The sequence below is a fragment of the Berghia stephanieae genome, chromosome 2 (assembly GCF_034508935.2).
Source record: "Berghia stephanieae isolate SIO BIC M18660-M18661 chromosome 2, UCSD_Bste_1.3, whole genome shotgun sequence".
In the NCBI taxonomy this organism is placed as follows: domain Eukaryota; kingdom Metazoa; phylum Mollusca; class Gastropoda; order Nudibranchia; family Aeolidiidae; genus Berghia; species Berghia stephanieae.
Window position 1 is genome coordinate 26,599,727 of NC_088361.1, and position 21,248 is coordinate 26,620,974.

Genomic DNA, 21,248 nt, shown 5'->3' on the forward strand with positions numbered 1-21,248 from the left:
CGTTCATGGTAACACATAGTTCTGTGTGTTGGTCCGTTATACTTCCGGGTGGCAATGTTGTGAGCTTATTAGCCAAGCGCATACTATCTAGATCTATATAATAATGTGTATGTCATGTCGGGGTTTGTAGTCCGATATATGAGACGGGTCAAATTTTTTAAATTTTTCGTTTGTTGCAGAAAATAGATAAACATGTATGATTTAAAAAAAAAAAAAATACTGTAAACATATTTCGGGGCATTTGAAACGTGTCCATTATTATTATTATTAATTTATGTATCTTTTAAACCAGGAACGGTAACTACACTAATATTATTCCTTGGTTACTACTACTGTATTGTTCGAATAATTTATTCAGAGAGGTGTTATGATCATCGGTCAATGACCTAACTAACATAAAATCTTGAACACGTGTTTCCTATAAATTCACGTATTGGCACCGGATTCATCCCAACATAATATGCAATACCGTTTCCAGACTGTATGCCACGTAGTCATCTCTATCGTAATCCATCGATGGCTTTAAGAAAGCATCTTAGAGACATTTATCCGCTTACCACACCCGCACAATCTACACTTTATGGTCGTATTAGTTAGGATATGGGACAATGCTTAATTACCGCTACCTATCATATAAAGAGTATTCCAGAAAGCCCTTAATGATGACCTAGGATGACTCAGAAGGAGGCAGTTATGATTTCTGGGACATGTGTGGAGAAGAGACGGAATAGAAAAGTTGGTAACACCTGGGATGTTCGAAGGAAAGAGAGCTAGAAGAAGACAATGAATGACGTATCTATATAACCTAACAATGGCCAAATATGATTTAAATTTAAAAGCAGAGGATCGTGATTTGTGGAGACAGCTGACCGGCAACGTGCTCAAGAGTACACGCCACGATTGATGATGAGGATGACTCGATTGATAGAATAGAAGTCCTGGCTCCCAAAACCAAACAGTTCCAATTGTTACATATATGGTCATTCACCACAAACTGATATTTTGTGACGGTGTGTGTGCCAGGAGTGTGCGACTATGCGGTCTCGTGGTATAACACTCGCCTTCGGACAGGAAGGTCAAGAGTTCGAGTCCCGCTCTGAGCAGTACATTGTTGAGTCCTTGGTAGAGACACTTTAATTACTTTCTCTTATTGTATTCAGGTGCAACATGGTTCAAAGCGTTAGTTGTCTCTATCGGGAAAAAAGTTATATCGCCCAAAAGCGTCTAGCATAGTAAAAACAAAGGTAAAAAGAGTGAACTAAGTAGAGCATACCTCATGCATAATTGTAATAAATTAATAATATCTCTCTATAACCAGATGACGTTTCTAAAGAACATGAAGATTGATAGAAGAATGGTTGAGAGAGATACATGGATGAGAGAGAGAGAGAGAGAGAGAGAGAGAGAGAGAGAGAGAGAGAGAGAGAGAGAGAGAGAGAGAGAGAGAGAGAGAGAGAGAGAGAGAGTGAGAGACGGGGGAAGTAGTTTGATGGTTTATTTTCTAATTAGAGGGAAGTTATACGTAATAATTTTATTCTAAATACACCTATAACTGTTCTACCATGCTTGACCTACTTACAAATAAAGTCTAGATTCCTTTACCCCCTCCACCCCTTCCTTTTCGACTATCAATGACGTCTAGTTTGTCTAGACTGACGGCATAAAAATGGGAGTGTCACCAAAATTCATGCAACTGAGTACAGGTGTCAAAATATGACACAAGACGGTGATTTCTTTTTCACGGATCCATCACTTGACCTGAGCTTTTATCAGAGGCAAGGCAAAATCAGCGGAGAATTTCGGAGAAAATCCCAAAATTCCGCGGAGGATTATCATCATTGGTATTAGTATTAGAAAGCATAATAAATTATGTAATTTCTCTTTGTTGTATCCCTTGGGTCAATGCGCAAAGGGAAACAACCAGTAAATTATTCTGCTATACTCTGTTATATCCCTTTTGAAAATATCAAATTTTTGTTTTGTTTTTACAGCGCTTACAACACACGTCTAGTGATTTCTTAGCGCCATTAAAATGGAAAAAGATGAGAGAGTAAAAAAAGAAAATTTAAAATCTAGAATTACCATTAAAAGCAAACAAGAACAAGTAAGACAAAGGGGAAAGATTCAAATAGGGAATAGATGCAGATTCCAAGAGCACACTATCAGTGGGCCAGGACAAAATCAAGCAATCCCATTCCAAGACAAAGACAGAAAGCAATTTGGAAAAGAGGTATAAGATGATAAAAGACACATTAAGTGACCTCCTGCCCAACATGGGAGGTCAAAGGAACCTTTCCCGGGAATCCAAGTGTACCGAAATCCAATCCAATATCTTAAGATGCACGAGACAATCCTGTCCATTATGCAAATGTTATTTAGTTCTAAACTGTGTAACATTAAGACCATGTAAACTATTAATAATAGGTACGGAAAACCCAAATTTAGATTATATAATTGTTGTCTTTAAGTTGCATTCAACAGGTAGAACTTTTTTTCCTGATTAAAATGGTATAAAAATTATTAAAATTGGTTAAAAATTAAAAAAGATATGTTATTTCGAAATTTGTAGAAAATCGCCAAAATTTGTCCTTCTTTGAAAGCAACCTTTTGTCCGTTTTCAAAATGCCGTATTTTCATAAATATTCAAACCAGACCTCTGTAACTTTCTAACAATACACATCTTTTTATAAACAATATGTGTATTTTTTTTCTGAGCTCAACTCTAAGTAAAATAGAAATAATTTGCCCCTAAAGTAGCTGACAAAGCCAAAATTGTCAATTTCAACGCAAAGTTACGAAATATCAGCGATTGTGCCCCTTGCCTGAGCCGGCATATGAGTGAAGTGAATACGGCAAATGTTGTAGTTGTAGTTTCGTTTTCAGTTGGCTGGTGAACGCAAAGCTATTAATCTTGCTTTCGTATACATCATTTTAAAGCTGAGATTTTAAACTTTCTTTTGATACCAGAATCGTCCAAATTTTCAAATTTTTCTCAATTTTTTTATCAATTTAAAGTTTTTAACTTGAAACTTCAACCTTTGAAAAAAATCATAAAAATGCGAATCTGGTATCGAATGAAAGCTTGTTCAATTTTCTTTCGGATGCAGCCATTGACGTTACTATTAATAGCGCTGACGCGACCAGCCGAGCGGAGAGAAAAGACAACCGTCAGTTACGGTGATCGAGTAGCGGAGCGCCGGTTCCAAAATCGAAGTTTACTCCTCTTCTTCAACTCAAAGCCATGAAATAACGGCAAATCATATGAAAAAAGCATGAACGTTTTTTTAAAGATGAAGATTTGAGATTTAATTTGATACCAAAAACGTTTTATTTGACGGACTGAAAATGAGAAAAAGAGAGAGACGATTTGAGTTAAAATTCTCGGTTTGCCAATAAAGCCATGACTCGATAAGAGGGTTTGCCATACCTATTAATAAACAGTGAAAATGTCTCTCTAATCTAAAGGATTCTGGGGATAAGCTGTTGATGACTGTGTTTGACAATTTGTATCCAGTGCTCATGGGAGGTAACGACATTATAATATTGATCAAATTCAGACACTCAGCTCCAGGATGCTGTATTGCAGCAAGGGATGGAATCCAGCAAAAAGTACGGTATATTTCAAAATGTATGATTTTGGACAGGCAGCCCAGTCTCTATTGCAGCATGCCATGAAAATTACTAAGTTTGGATTTATAATAAACGCTAATGGTACCGAGAATGATGGAAATGAACATAGATATGTATGTTTAAAAAAACTAAAAAACTAAATAGTTGAAAGTATGAGTGTTAAAATCTAATAAAGAAATGTAACAAAATTTTTGTCTTAACTATAAGTATTTTAATTCCTGGTAATTGATAATAAGCAACATTCTTTTGCAACACACTCTCATTATATAAATGCAAACTCACACACCCACATTTGTTCCCAGGCAAACACGAAAACACACACACACACACACACACGCCCATGACAGATCACAAAATCAGCTTGGACGCATTCATCTTCTTTTTCTTCTCCACTCTGGAAGCTTTTGCAGCCTTGACTTGTGTGGTGACCTCATCTTGGAGTTCTGTGAAGAACTGCTTGGAGGACGTTAGCCGTTTACCCTCACCCTGGAAAAGAAATCAAATAATGTATAAAAATTATTGCTCATATTGCTTTCCTCATATCAAAACACTTTGTGCTAAATATAATCAAAACAAGAAAAGAAAAATATACAAGTCAACCGCTGGTGTGGTTTTCCGTCATTTTAGATATCAAGCGCCTGATTATTATTATTTTAACCTTTAACCACAAGGTATTTTTTTTAAAGAGGACAAGTCAATCTGTGATTAGATAAAAGTGAATGGCAATTAAATTAAAGAGAGACAGTCAATGGTCATAATGACAAAGTCACAGCCCAACAGTAAAACGAGAAATTTTTTTTTGACTCTCTTCATGTGTTCACAACAGTAAAACACAGAAATAATAAACAATTTCAAATAATTCTTCGTAAAAGTAGTTTTCTCCTGCATTGAAATAAAAAAGGGAAAAAATATTAAAATAGTCGGACACGCTTTCATTTTTTCCATCAATTTTTAAAAATAGTTTTTGTTATAAGGGACTAACTGTATTTTTCAATGAATAAATACCAACAATATAGTCGAGGACAGATATATTGACATCATCGGGACTGTGGTAAAATGTCCTTATAAGAATCACGTCGATATATCAGTCTTTCCAAAAAACGAAAGGGAAGTAAATGAAAAATGCGATTAATTTGAAAACATTTGTATTTTTGTGCAAATCATGATGTGTAATTGTCATGCAACTGTTTTCTTGTTGCCAGCCTATCAGGAATAGAACTGTCTGCTTTGGGAGAGGCATTGCGCTTTACAATTTTAAGTATCATAATTATTAATTAATAAGGATTTGGAAATATATATCAATGCCCTTGAGCCATTCATTTGGAGCCTATGTATTGACTAAGCCTAAATTTACAAAGGTTTGTAAGGTCAGCCAAAATATGGGAACAAAAAAACAAAAAAGAGAATAAAGATTCCTCAAAAATCTTTCATTACAAAATGACAGAAACGATTCACTCACCTTAATAAGACTGACGTTTTTGTCTGACTTGCTGATGTCCTCTAACTGTTTCATTGCTTTCATCTTACTGTATTTGTTACCAAGACCAGGCTTCAGTTTCTCCACTTTCCTCTCTCTGGCCTCCTTGGCTTTCTTCTTCTCTCTCTGCTCCAACTTCTTCTGTCTCCTCGCCCTCTTCTTATCTGTTTCATCTTTCTCCTCGTCTGCTTTAAAATCACCCTTCTTCTTTGCCTGAAAATAATTTTTTAAAAATAAATTATAGTTGCCAAAAATAAACAAACAAACAAAAATAATCAATAGGATTTTGGAGAATATTATATTGTAAAATGGAAACTCATCATAATAAATATAATGTGATGGGTTACTGAAAAATGGTATAAACAGTGGTTCAACAATATTTCAAGTTTTAATTTTGTCAAGGCAATTAATTTTCTCAAAATCTATCACATCAGTTTATTTTTCCTCTGCAACAATATGGCAGTCAAACAATTTTTTGTAGTCTTGCCCGCAAATGAAAATATATAAAAGTGCAAGACTGTGAATAAAAACTGAGGGATTACAAAAATTTACAGCTTTCAATTTCGGAAGACCATGAGATTCCATTTTACTGAGTGTGTAATTTTAAAGAGCCAAAATAAAAATAAATAAATAAAAATACCAGTGAAGATATTTGCTGTCTTTTTCTCATAATTATAAAATAAAGAACAGGAAATAAAACATTAGGTCAGTTCCAGAAAGATATTTAAAATTCTCGTTATCATTGACCTCTAACAGGGTATCTCTTTAATTTTAATCTAACCAGAAATTCCTTCTCTGTTTTTTTCAAGACAACAGCTTCAATAAGTCTGCACCTTTTGTTGTGAAAACAGTGAGTGAACAATTATAACCAGGTAAATTAAGGCAGCAATTATAATTTGAAAGAAATAAAATCACAATATGTCGACTGTAAAATTAAATAAACCAAAGAATACAAGCACACACCTGCACTCGTCTATCCAGACTTATCATATTGCCATTCAATACTAGTTTTGTTATTTGCTGAGGAATAGTTTGAGCCTGAAATATACCTTGTTACACATTTTGTGCATGTTGAAAGCTTCAAAATTTTTTTGCAGAACACCTCTGGCTGTAAAAAAAAGTTAAGAGACTCACCATAACCTCCTCTGGTGCCAACATGTCAGCATCTGTGGTTGCCACGGGTGCCACTTCCTCCATGGTAATCGCAGGTGTGTTGACAATAATCTTCACCTCTGTGCCAGGCTGAGAAAGGAAAATGAAATTGACCAAACTATACACAAAAGCAATAACAAAATTATACAGGTGAGTTCTGCAAGATGAAATATAGGCTTCCCTTTAAAAAAGAGCATTAAAATCAAACCAAGTTTTTTAAAGTTGCTTTAAGTATAAAAATAGCGGTCATTTTACATGATTTCATGTTTTGTCTATAATCTCTGTAAAGGAGGACACTTACTATTCTGAAGTGCAACAAAGTTGAATTTCATTATGATCAATTTGTAAATATTCTTATATGAAAATTAGAGAAATCTTGATGAAACAAAGGCCATAGGTCAATATGACAATGTCTGAAAATGAAAAAAGGATGTACTAGGTTATAACTATCAATTATTATTGTTATATTAATAAGGAATTAATAAAAACCAAATACCTTCATGGGAGTGTATCTAAAGTTGCAAAGAGCATCAAGTTGATAGAAAAGCTTGTTCATGTCCTTTTCAATCTTCTCACATTGCGGGTCACCTTTCACTTCATCAGTGTCTTTCTGCAATCATTGTATAAATAAAATGCATTAAAATTCTTTAAAAACCCAAGGTTTATAAAGTGCAACATCCACTAATTGTGCTCAAAGCACCAACAGCAACATTTATCATTTAGGACCAGACATGACACCTGTAAGATCCTACTGTAACTTTTCCAACAGAAATAACAGTTATCGACCAGGTACTTATTATAAACCTACAGAAACGTAGTAATACGATGTAAGTAAAGAACTCTTTCCAAGGACTCAACTTTCTCTGCCTACAGGGAGATTTAAACCAGAGACTTAAAGACCAGAAGCCATATGCGATTAAAGAGCCCTTTCCAAGGACTCCTTTCTCTGCCCACAGAGAGATTTGAACCAGAGACCTATAGACCAGCCCAAATGTGAGTAAAGAGCCCTTTCCAAGGACTCCACTTTCAATACCTTGAGCGGGACCCAAACCTACAAATCAGAAGCCAAGTGTCATACATCAAGACCGCAAAGCTGCATTAAACAAAAAGTTCTTATCATGTATCTAAGAAATTCTAAATCTACCCGATTATGGTTTAATCTAATGTAGCATGAAAAATTATAACCGTCTCCAAAATAACACTTGACAGAAGGATAGATAAAAATTTTTTAAAAAGATACCAGGATTGGTAAGTAACTTCAAAGCAAAACTTGATATTATTTAAAAACACATTTCATGGATTGAAATCATACCATGTTTAGCTCAGTATAAATGTATAAAGTAACTTTTAGTATTTGAATGAATCTGGATTTGTGGAATTGTATTTTTTAATAAAAGATGCCTTGAGAAGTTTGATAATAGGCACATAAATGATTTGATTTGCAATATCATTATCATTACAACTTTATCCTTTGTATACTATATATTCAGTGACATATAATGGAGGGTGGGGGAATAATAAATCTGAAAGAAAAGATGCTCAGAGCAGCCAACCCCATCTGATGTGAATGTGTACAATGGGACCTCAAAATGGGGGAGATTTCATAAAAATGGGTACAATCTTGAAATCGACGGAAACTAACCATTGTGAAAGTAAGAGGAAGGTCGTTTACTTACACATAAAGTCACACCGCACAAGCTCAATTGCAGCAACATTGATATTCCCAAGACTATAATCCAATCCTTTCAGAATTCTACCTCCCAGCACGAAGATCATAATTGGTCAAAAAATATATAAATATCCACTTGGTCACCAAGGTTTCTCAATAGGCTAGTAATAATATGAATGGGTACAATCTTGGGGAAATGCGTACAAGCGTACAATCGCTGTAAATGCGTACAATTCCGCATTTTTTGCGGTAGGTTGGCAGCTCTGGATGCTATTTAAAAATAAAATAAACATTTTAAAAATGCAATAACATCTTATTTATTGAAGTGGAGAAATATTCCTTTACCATTTCATTTAAAAGAAAAAGAAAAAATCAAATGACTCAGGATTTCAACTAAGTATTTTTTTCTCACTCTTTTTAACTCACGACTTACCTTTTGTTGTTTGACAAACTCTTGTTCATAGATTTCTGCAAGGCTCTGCTTACTCTTCTCTTGGTCAAGGACAATTCTCTTCTTAAATTCAAAGACATCTTCCTTTGGTTTTTCTTTCCTCTCTACATCGTCAAAAGTCTGTTAACAAGGAATCCATAAAAATAAGGGAGAAAAATAATTAACATTAAAGAGAAGAAAGGGGAAACAAAACAATCTGGTATCGCTAACAGGATTAGCAATCTTTTAAAACAATAACCCACCATCAATTCTGTACCGTACCACAATGCCCAAATCAAAACTTTAAATTTTCATGTTGAATTGAAAAGCTGCAAAGATGTGGTGGCACTGTGAAAGGAATCTAGATATCATATCTTTAATGACAAACACCCTCCCCCCCCCCCCCCCCCCCCCAACCCCCTCTTCCCCAACAATGACACAGAGAAGGAATATATTGAAAACTTACCTGGTCTTTTATCCTTTGTTTGATGTAGCCCTCAAGAGTCTTGGTAGATTCATCGGTAATGACAGGAGCTTAGAAAAAGTAATAACTGATTAAATCAAAGACAAATGTATAGAATGTAAGATAATTCAAATGATTTTGAAAAGACAAACACATAATAATTTTTTTTTTTTAAATCAAGTTCTTCAAAGACACGCAGCCAATCAATTCACATTACATTATAAAGGTGACGAAGTAAAGAGAAGGAATTATTCTGGAGAAAAAAGTAAGTGTTCAAGAGCTCAAGCACCCGAGAGCTCTGACACTTGGGCAGTTTATTAAGACTGCTATTGCTCATCTTTCAAAAGAACATTTGGTTTAAGGCAGTATACTGTGCCCCAGATAAGTTGATAAATGAGATGGAGTATTCATTTACTTCATTCTATGTGTCAAGGGGTCTGGAAATTTCAAAGATATCAATGAACCAAACCCATTTTCATTTTGTTCTGGTGTCAATCAGGGTTCTAACTGGGAAGCAAAATTAGTCTCTTAGAAAACGTTAACCAAAAGACCTGCTTTCAAAGGAGCTGGCTTTGAAGGTGTTAATTTTTACATTGTATAATTTTTTTTAATGGGACTTGTATGCAGCATACAGATGATAAAATGCCACAGAGACATCGAAGGCAAAAACGGGAAGAAGATGAAGTTCAAGGCACATAAAAATCAGAATCCTAGTATTGTGAACATTAAATATACAAAGAAGCACAACACTGTAATATTAAATTTAGATTTTTATTTTTAAATGAAAAAGAACAGAAAAGAAATTATAAAATACAATTGTTTTTAGAATCACATTAATCAAATCAAAGGATGCACATTTAATTTTTAGGTATTGGTATCACAATTAGATTGGAGAATATAAACAATGCATTAAAAATGAATGTCATTTCAATCATACCATGTCTTAGAGGGGTGGAAGACGGTTGAGGATCAGTTAAAAAAACAGATAATTGTTCGAAAGTGTTATCATAAAATTAGGAAGGTTACCTGTTCTTGTGGTGTGTTGAAAATCTAGAATAGTTTCAAGCAAACTGTTCTCTGGTCTGGAACCGGAGGAGACCTCCCCTGTGAATTCCCATGAGGGTTCTTTTAATATCATCTCTTCCATCTGTTTTACCTTTTGTAACAGCTGCAAGAAAGTATCAAAATTTATACGCCTTTAAAATAATTATAATTCAGAAATATTCTTACACCCCTGCTAAGGTGTAACATAAAATACCTGACATTATTATTTTTCAAGAAAAAGAAAATTTTGACAATTGATAATTTTAGTAAGATACCAATGGCAAACACCATATAATCAAGGATATAACAACATAAAACACACAACCAAATCTGCCACAAGTAACAAACATAAACTTTGTTGTTTTTTTCCTTAGAGTAAAATTTTCATTAACAGCCAGACTATTTTACTTAAATCATCATCTAAATTATTTAGAAATGATATAATCAGACCTGTCTACTATTACAAAAAAATTGTAAAATGACGAAATTTTGGCTCCGATTTCAGAACTTCATGAGCATCTCTAAAACTTATTGAAAATGAAAGTTGATGCAGAGTACATAATTGTAAGAACTTTGAAGTGGTATTTAATCATTTTGAGGGTAAATTGTTGGTCCATAATATTAATTACAGCAACTCCTATTTTTATCTTCTAAAAACTATGAATTTTTTAGATTTTTAAGTAGGCAGGTCTACATAATGCAAAATTTGTAGTAAAATATTGGACAAAAGAAATAATACCTATATATATATATATCAGTTAACTGATCATTTCAACAAACAAACCCAAATTGAATTGATAAAAAAAATTTGCTAATGTGAATGTTACCTTTTCTTGTTTCTCCTCAAATGTTGACTTCACTTTTTTTGTAGATTCATTTTCACCTTCATCATCACTGATTTAAACAAACAAACAAAACTGGATGTTATTCTTGCAAAGATAATAATAATAATAATAATAATAATAATAATAATAATAATAATAATAATAATAATAATAATAATAATAATAATAATAATAACAATAATAATTTTATAAGTCCAGCAAAAAAATTGAAATGAAAAACAAATTTCAGTTGTCTGTTCTATTATTATCTTCTATGCTCTACAGATGCAAAACTAAAGTAGCATTGATTAGTAAGGAGAGGGAGATTTTTCCTCTGAAACAACAACTATTCTAACTTAATAATAATAATATATAATTATAATAATATTAATAATAATAACAATAACAATAATAATATAAACACATATGAAAATAACTTACCTTGCTTGTTCCTCCATATCATCATCTGGCTTGTCATCGTCACTGAGGAAATATAGGATATTTAAAATATATATCAACCTGCATCAATGTCAGAAGTACATGGCATTGAAAAATAAACAACACCGTGATTTCACTAAAATGACACCATTATATTGCAACAAAACCAATAGGCAAAAATTATATAGATGTGTGCAGTTTTGTGGTATAGTGGTATGGGATTCAGCTTCAGACCATTAGGTCAAAGGTTCAAATCCCTTGTGTGGAACAGTGTTGAGTCTTAAGAAAAGGCTCATTACTCAGTTTCTCAGCATAAGCAAGAGCAAAATAAGTTCATGTACAGTCTGCACTTCTAAGCTCTTTGAACACAGTAAGAGGATATTGCGCAACACAGAAGTTCATGTGAAAAATTTTTAATGGTCGATGATAATGATTAGCTTAATCAGAAATGCATTTGAATCCCACTAAATCTAACGAGAATCAAACCAGTGGTCAATCAAACCCCCCCCCCCCCCCCCCCCCCCTTCCCAAGCCTAAGACAGATCTGGTGGACAGTTCTTAGTATTAAATGATGTGTTCTATCCACAGGACAACGGAAACATGTGTCATTGTTCATACCGTGTTTCATCCAAAATGTGGAGAACTTCCAACTCATGAGTCTCATGATTACTTGAAACTCCCCCCCCCCCCCCCCCCCCCCCCCCCCGCTGATTACAATATTGAAATATAACCATATCATGCACATAGTCTAAGAAGCAAAAAGACCAGAATAAATTCTAGTAACTGAGTTCTATTATTTGAGAATCCTACCTGTCAAAGAGATTTTTACGAGATGGCGCTTTCTTCTTCTTTTTGGGACTTGCATTTTCCTCATTGTCTAATTCCATATCCTCTTCTCCTTCTTCATCATCATCATCATCATCATCATCATTATCAGGATCTCCATCCTCATATTCTTCTTCATCTTCATCCCCTTCTTCATCTTCATTTTCTCCTTCATTATCACCCTTTTCCCCATCCTTCTCCTTATCATAGACATATGGTGGATCAAAGAAATCAGAATATTTGGCTGTTGCACCAATATCATCCTGTAAAGACAAATACACATGAACAATACTTAAAAAGCAGTTAATTAATAAAATTTGACATTGTTAAGTCCCAGTGAAGAATATTATGCAATAATTTTCTATACCTATGAAAAATTAATTTCCATATAAACATACTGCATAAAAATGAAGCTTCTTGAATAGTTAATTAAATTAAATTTTTAAAAAAATATAAGACGATAATAAACACATTTTAACAATGAGTAGATCTAGAATGAGTTGACAAATAAAACACTGTAGGAATAATGGGCACATGTTTCAAATTTTAATTTAACACCCTAAAATTCTAAGTGTCAAAGGAAAATTGAAATAATCAGATGATAAAATAAAAGAAAAACCTTACAAAACCCATAATTAACATTTTTATTATTTAATCTAATGATTTGAAAAGGAACTGATGAATTAATATTTGAGATGGTTGTTAAAAAACAAAATCTAAGAAAATAATGACCTGTGAGAATGTTTTTTAAAGGCTACTCAAAGAAGTGTGAAAATATCAATATTAAAAGAAAATTTTCTTATTTTTAAGCACTAACCTCATTTGCATCTGAATCTTCAGCAAACAAGTCAATATCAACATCGTCCACATCTTCACTGGAATCTTCATCATCTGAAGACTTTCCTTTGCCTGTGCCCTCATTCCTCATTTTCTTCTCCTCTTTCAAATCCTCTGCATTTAAAAATTCTTCCATATCAGCCGTATTGAAAAACTTATCATCAAGTAGTGATGATTTCTTGTATTTTTTCTTTGACTTCTTTCTCCTACCTTCAAGATCACCTCCCTCTTCTAAACTCAAACCTTTGGACTTTCCTTTCTCCATTTCAAAATCAAAGTCATGTCCTTCCTCCTCCTCCTCCTCTTCATCCTCACCATCACCAAAACCTAACAATTCATCATCCTCCTCTGATTTCTTTGCTAATCTTTCCTTGATGGCGTCCAAAGCATTGTCTACATCACTATCTGAAGTACTGCCACTGTCTTCTTCTGACTCAATGTGTTTTGCATCAGACTCCTCTTTGCCTGACTTCTTCTCTCTTTTAAATCTTTTCCTATTAGAGATCTGAACAACTTCTCGTGTGCATTTGGACATAGATAATTGATGACCATTTCGCAATTCCAACTGTTGCCATAACTGTTCAGAGTCATCTACTTTTGAGGTAAAAGACGGTAAACCTTTGTTGAATCGACCAATGGACAGTAGCTGTTGGCTTAACATCACCAATGTGCTTAGATGTGAAGGCTGCTTCATTTCTTTTGAATTGCTGATTGGATTGAAAAAGAAGAGATAATTAAGATTAGATTATTATGAAACAAATTTAATTTAAATGTTCAATAAGAAGGTATGTCACAAGGCCAATAACTAGTCTTTAACCATTCTTATGTACCAATGTTGCAATCAGTTACAGAAAGAGAGATAGAAATTGAGACTGAGAGAGAGAGAGAGAGAGAGTATGATCATACAATATAATTATAATTACAATCACTACGTTAACAAAATGCTGGAGCGATATTTAGTGAGCCAGACACGTCTGCCAATAAAGAAAAATTATTATTGGCAGACTCCTGTCTGGCAATAATAAAAAGGCTAGAGTTTTGGTAATTGCCAGACAGTGTTTAAAGGTGAAAAAATACCAAATAATCTGAAAAAATGCCAGTGGTAATTTAATTTATGTCCCAAACCAGTTAATAAATATCAAGTGATATTTAACTATTAACACATGATGAAAGTAAATAGTGCTCAAATGCCAAATCCAGCTTTTTTTAAAAAAAGCAAATGGATCAATGAAATGTAAGTTTTTGATTGTTTGATTTTTTAATAACACACACACACACACACACACACACACACACACACATACAGAGCGAGGTCCTTGCTTGTTTGTGATTGTAGCGGCAAACCAGTTACCGGAGTTACCGTGTACGAAGTTCTATCAGTATAAAATAAAAAAAGCAAAAGGTCTCTCGTATTAAGCCATTTGAAAATGGGCCACCACAGAGTTCACAGAGAGAAACTGCAGATTTACGGCCCTGTTTCACTTCTTGACAATGATGAGTAAGAGTATGAAGGAGTCCAGTCCAAGTCCAGTTAGGTACTTTGGTAAACGTCCATTTGGCCCTCCAGCAGGGAGCCGATAAATGGCCTAGTGGCTGTGACCCGATTTTTTGGACTTTTGAGTGATGGGTCTCAGAAAAAGTTCCATAGATTTTTTGTTTATGGATGGATTTTAATGATTGATGTCTTATTTTCTTCAGGAGAAATTACTCTATCGTTTGGTGTAGTTTATTTTAAAATCAATGACAATTTAGTATAACTTTTGATTATGGATAAAATAGGGTATAATTTAGCTTTGGATAATTAAAAGATTAGACCTTGGTAAATCAAAATTTCATGCTGGCACGTTTATTTAACATCTTAACTTTTTTATAAAATTAAATTCAGGGCAAAGTTGTATACCGCATCCATGAAATTCGTTCCAGTAAAATCCGTACTCAAATCTTAGCGGCCATTTTAGACCAGTTTTGAAATCCAAATGGTGGTTACTACCGGAAATGCAACAATTTTCAGGTCACAAAGTCCGTCAGTAAATAACAAAGGCAAATAGAAGACCATTTTTCAGCCTTTAAACTAACATAACTTTTTTTCTGCTTATCTGATTTTCACAATTTTGGTATCATTAGAATCGTGTTGAAAAGCACTTTCAAATGATATAGGTTTCATTGAGCTCAATCCAATTTGATTTTTTTACCAAAGTACCTAGAGAGCTGCGCCGGTGTTACCAATACTTAGCTTCTATACCAGGATAAATCATTCGTTTGGACCGAAAAATAAATAAAAAACTTACCGCTTACCGTCAAAAGCAGTTTAGATTTGAAGATGCATTTGTTTTCTATCAAAAAACATTTGGTAATGGACAATCCTTGATGAATTTCAAAAGTTGTGTTGAAATTATATCCTAATTGTTTTCATGATTAATTCCTCACGAAATCGTGTGGGTATCGTTTCTGTTATCAAGGTACCGCCTAGCCAGGCAGGGTTGCCAGATCATTTTTGAGTAAGAGACCAAACTAGCTATAGCAAGAGGCCAGATTCCTCGGCAGGAGCCCAAATACCACCAAACCCACCTTAGCCTCGCGAAAACTCTTTAGATTTGTTAAACAATTTAGATAGGATAAGGAAAATTCGTATATATAGAAGCATTAGCAAATGCAATCTGTGGCGTTAGCACGTGTTGCATTTAGATATTTAGATTGCCAAATAAAATAAGTTTTACCTGTACCAGAGTAAAACGATATAACGGGGAAAGTCAGAGGAAGCCAAAAAGTTGGTTACCGGAGGCCAAGTGGCCAAACCAAATTTTGGGAGGCCAAATGGCTTGGGAAAAGGCCAAATTTCTCAAATTTGGCCACCAGGAGGCCAAACTAGCAACCCTGGCCCCAGGTTTTTAAAAAAGTTTATTGGGAAAAAGATACGGAACAAAGTGTCCATAGATAGGTATGCAATTTCGTGCATTAGTGCAGTAAAAAGGCCTTTTTTTCTTTTATTCAATAAACTTGACTGCTGGTGGACCCTAGGCCTCTCTACAAGTCCAAGAAATAATACTCACTTTTTCTCTGCTCCAACGAAAATATCTACCCCCTACCGGTCTAATTATTTGTAGCAGACGACAAATTTCTCAAAACGGTCACGTGACACTGTAAAAACAACACAGGAAGTCCATGAAAGCTTATTTACGGCATTTCCTTTGAACCGTGTAAACAACAAAATTTCGTTTTCATTCGACTCAACGGGTCAGATTGGCCGGTATTTTTTAACGAACTAAAGTTCTGAAAAATCAAAATGTTTCTTAGAAAGGTGAAAGATGCTAGTTTTTGAAACAGAGGTAGGTTTTTAAAAAAAATCTTTATATTTTACGTGAATGCATGCTCAAGGCGAGTTGGACGTGCAGCGGAGGTTGGTAGGCCAAAGGCCCACCTCTCTAGTCCAGTGCCGAGTGAAATCACCAAAATGAATGTTCGGCATGAGAAACAAAAGCACAATCTCATCATAGCCTTCATCTGGGTGACCCTTATTTGCATTATTACCATTTCATGTCTTGGTAAAAATTAGTACAAAATTTAAAGATTTACCTATGAGTGTCTGTCTCTGGAACTGGAATCATTTTCGTCGCATTGCGAGAACGTGTTTTTCTCTTCGCCATCTTTATTTACATCATTCCGAATTTTTATTTTACCGAATTCAGTGAATCGAGAGCTACGATAAGTTGCTCGCTTGAGAATTTTTCGGATATCGTACGTGATTCTTTAGATTTAAAATGATAAATCAGCCAGCTCATGACTAGCCTTACCCACAGACTACTATGGCCTTTCCTTCGATCATCATAGAGCCTAACCGATGCGCACTTATTTGCAGGTCTGATAACCCAAATTGTTATGGTCTAATTGTTGTAATGAAAATCTCCAATTAATTAAAAAATTACGCAAAATGTTGTATTTCGGATGTCAGGCCTGCAACTATATCTATGAGCATAACTCAAGTAACAAATAATCTATAAAAATATATTTATTAATTAATACCCCCTCCCCCTCATGAAAAATCGCTTAGATTTACTGAATTTATTTTATTTATTTATTAACTGCTTCAAAGAAACCTTCCCACCTTCCCAATGTAGGCTAACTACTGTAAATAAACATAAAGACAATGCTGTTTTCCTGACAGTAAATTTTAAACATTTTTTCAAAACTCAAGAGCATCCAATGAATTGTTCCATAAACGAAGCGTTCAGAAATGGCCTAATTTTACGTATTAGATTTAGGAATACGAACCATTTTCTATAACAAAACTAATAACAATCGTCATTCCGCGGGTGACTAGTCAAATCAATATTTTGTAAATCCCTGTACCAATCAAAACCAGTCATACTTTTTTTTTTTTTGGTCTTGCCTGATTTCCCTCTGCCAAAACAACGGTGTATTGTGCATTTCATCCTCATACAACCTTCAATTAAATACAACAAAAAAAAAAAAAAAAAAAAAAAAAAAAAAAAAAAAGAAAGAAAAAATGAGCATGTCGCTTCCTCTATTCCTCCTTCAATTTATCTTCCTCCTCCTCCTCCTCCTCCTCCTCCTCCTCCTCCTCCTCCTCCTCCTCCTCCTCCTCCTCCTCCTCCTCCTTCTTCTTCTTCTTCGTCTTCAGGAACGTCCAGGGTTCGAGTCTCGCTCTGAACGTCGCATAATCCTTGGATAAGGCCTGAAATCAATTGTGAAATGAGAATATGACCGTTAACATCGATGTTTCTAACGAAAAAAAAAAGTTTTAATATCATCTAACAGGCGTCATGTCTCGTCTTACATGTGAAATGTTGCAGTTGCCCATGGGCCACCGACTTCTTTCATTTTTAGAAGATGATGCTTTGGATAAAATTGCAAAGCGATTTGAACCCGTTTGTGCCATATAAATGCTCAAGTTTTTTGGGTTTTTTTTTTTTTTTTTGTTTGTTTTGTTGTTGTGTTATTTTTAAAAGGATCTAGAACTGCGATGTTCGCAAATTAGCAAAAAAAAAAAAAAAAAAGAAACGATACAATGTACATGCACAAAAAAACGTTTTACAGTGCACATTTACAGAAACACACTAGACCTTATACCATGCACATTTTTGATGATTTGATAATAATATTATAGTATTTTCACCCAAGCTTCCAGAATTTTATAAGCAGCAATCCTCTCTCTCTCTCTCTCTCTCTCTCTCTCTCTCTCTCTCTCTCTCTCTCTCTCTCGAAATGCATTTTGATCAATTAACTGGCCATGAAAACAGTTTAAATAAACAACAACAAAGAAACGGGGATTCTAAATTTGCTGACACAGTGTGAATGTTTGGGATCGGCAGGTGTACAAAAGAGTTATAAGCCTATCTTTCTTTTCTGTGTCTATTTAAACATACTAGAAGTTTATGTTGCAGCCCATCTTCGTGAATATTAGCTCATAGATCATTTTTCAGTAAGACCGTGTTTCTCCACCTATTTTTTCTTGTTCGAGCTTTTATATAGCGCAATATCCACTAAACTTGATGAAAGCGCTTTACAATGGGTCCCTGGCCAACAGCAACACTTAACATGTAGGACGGGACATGACGCCTGTTAGGCGATATTACAATTTTTTCGGACAAAGACAACACTGTTAACGCCAGGTACTCATTTTACACCTGAGTACGGTGAGAGAATGTGAGTAAAGAGCCTTTTCCAAGGACTCAACTATGCGCCGAGCGAGGCTCGAACCCAGGACCTTCCGATCCGAAAGCGAGTGTCATACCACTAGACCACATAACCGCACATTTGAGACAGGTCGTCCGCGAATTTACAAACGACACGTTTCCCAGACGGATGGGTTTGGAACTAGGCGGGCCGCTTAGGTTTGAAAGATTGAGTCCATTGCCTGGTCGCCTGTTATGGATTCCATCACGCCATAAAAGGTAGAAAACATACGAAAAGAACTCGAAAAAGGTTGAATTTACTTGTAGATAGCCATGACAACTGACAACCATATCCAGGCTCATCGAGCGAATAGAAGATAACGATAAACAAAATGTAAAGCATTTATGTTAATGTTACCATAAGTCCATATTTAAAGTATCTTGACTGTAACGTTTTTCTGTTAAAGGTGTTATTAAACATGGATAGGACACCCTGTGCCCTGCAACTCGATTTGATTTTCAGATTGTCGCCTTGTTTTGCGCCTTTTTAATTTATCTATTTATTCATTACTATTTTTATTTTTTTTTGGTCAATGTCAGGCTACACACACACACACACACACACACACATATATATATAATATATATATATATATATATAATATATATAGTTATATATTAATTTAAAAAAAAAAATAAATAGCAGGCGTTTCCAAATATACGCACACACTGACACACATATATACACAAACACACACTCTCACACACTCACACACACATATATATATATATATATATATATATATATATAATATAGACGCACACACTGACACACAGACAAACACACACCCACACACACACACACACACATATATATATATATATATATATATATATATATATATATATATATATATATATATACATATATACAATGTGTGTGTTTGTCTGTGTGTAAGTTTGTACGTCTATTTGGAAACGCCTATATATATATATATATATATATATATATATATATATATATATATATATATATATATATATATATATATATATGTGTGTGTGTGTGTGTGTGTGTCTGTGTGTCAGTGTGTGCGTCTATTTGGAAACGCCTGCTATTTAATCTTTTCTTCATCCAATTCTACTGTATATGGTTTGGTAAACTTTTGATTTTGTTTTTCCTTTTTTCCTTCTCCCCCTTATTACATATTACTCTCCCGTAATATTATCTACAAACCCCCCTCCCTTGACAACACATTTCTCTACTTTGTGGCTTGTTATGTCGCATACTTGACACAAGATAAGTACACAAAGTAAGAACACTGATTACACGCTCGTGTCATTTCTGTCTCTTGATGCAACCGATCACCTTATTGTGAGACCCTCTAGGTATAGCATACTTTACCGTAAACCTCTGTAAACATTACCATTGCTCAATGTAAATCCTGATCGAGTTGATAAGCAGATCAATATTAACCTGTCTAAATAGGCTTTGTGTTGTCTGCTGTTTTGTGTTATTATCAGAGTTTACTTATTGATGTCACTTATTGAATATTATTCGTAACATCAAAAGGCCGGACATATTATTAGGGACAGCGCCCAGTGCAACAAAGTCAAGGGACATTGAGCGTGGTCATTGACATGATGGGTGAGAATGATGGCAGACCCAGTTGGCTCAAACCCAACTCTTGATGAATGTTCAGTGACAGCCATATGGGTGAATAAATCTCACTAAATTCTATATAAAACGAAGATGACGTCATTCAGGTCTTCGTTATTGTTTCTTGACATCCATGTTTAAGAGTAATTTTCACTTATCTATATTAACCAGACTATAAACTCTCAAGGTTACACATGATAGTACTGTGTGTTGGTCTATCTATAGATAGTATGCGCTTGCCCAAGAAGCTCACAACATTGCCACCCGGAAGTATAACGGACCAACACACAAAACTGCGAGCAACCATGAACGTTTATAGGCAGGTTAATACAGTTTAGTGAGAATTACTCATAAACGCGGATGGCAAAAAAAAAAAAAAATAACAAAAACCTGCGTGACATCAACTTCGAACTATCTATAGACGCTGTGCGTTTGGCTAAGACACTCACAACATTGCCATCCCGCGATATAACGGACCAACGTCAACTTCTTTCTATCTAAAAGTCAGTCAATAGAAGGAACTTCACTCAGCTCTTCGTTATTATTTTTAGACAGCCATGTTAATTATTAGTTCTCTCTAGATTCTATCAGTCAGACTGAAAACAAATCCGGCTACACATAGTTTTGTGTGTTGGTACGTTATAATCCGGCTGGGGGATGTTGTGATTACTTTACCTAGACGTATAGCATTAGGAGATTGCATCCAGTTTTGTGTGTTACCATTTAATTTATTATCTGGCAGACAGAACTGGTGAGCATTTTAATTGCCACATACCATCAGTAAACACTAAAGGATATCAGTGGCTATTGTAAAGTAATATGCCTAAATTATGTGCTCGCTTGTGGTTTAGTGGTATGGCACTCGCTTTCGGTCGGAAGGTCCTGGGTTCGAGCCTCGCTCGGCGCATAGTTGAACCCTTGGAAAAGACTCTTTACTCACATTATCTCACCGTACTCAGGTGTAAAATGAGTACCTGGCCGTTAACAGCGTTGTCTCTGTCCTCAAAATTATAATATCGCCTAACAGGCGTCATGTCCCGTCTTACATGTTAATTGTTACTGTTGGCTAGGGACCCCGTGTAAAGCGCTTTCATCACGTTTAGTGGATATTGCGCTATATCAATGCTCTAGGTAAATGTGCTCGCTTGTGGTCTTGTGGTATGCCC

At 34.8% G+C, this 21,248-nt stretch overlaps 1 protein-coding gene across 1 annotated transcript; it reads right to left on the minus strand.

The window, feature by feature from the left end:
• Positions 1-3,818: 3,818 nt before the first annotated feature.
• LOC144964590 (uncharacterized) lies at positions 3,819-16,473 on the minus strand. Its single transcript, XM_078899039.1, has 12 exons — positions 16,363-16,473; positions 12,770-13,496; positions 11,938-12,215; positions 11,131-11,172; positions 10,693-10,759; positions 9,848-9,989; positions 8,825-8,892; positions 8,362-8,499; positions 6,756-6,869; positions 6,242-6,349; positions 5,090-5,320; positions 3,819-4,116 (listed from the first exon to the last, which is right to left on the minus strand). Exons 1-12 carry the CDS (start codon positions 16,431-16,433, stop codon positions 3,979-3,981), a joined length of 2,124 nt encoding a protein of 707 aa, XP_078755165.1. The 5' UTR covers positions 16,434-16,473; the 3' UTR covers positions 3,819-3,978.
• Between the last annotated feature and the right edge of the window lie 4,775 nt (positions 16,474-21,248).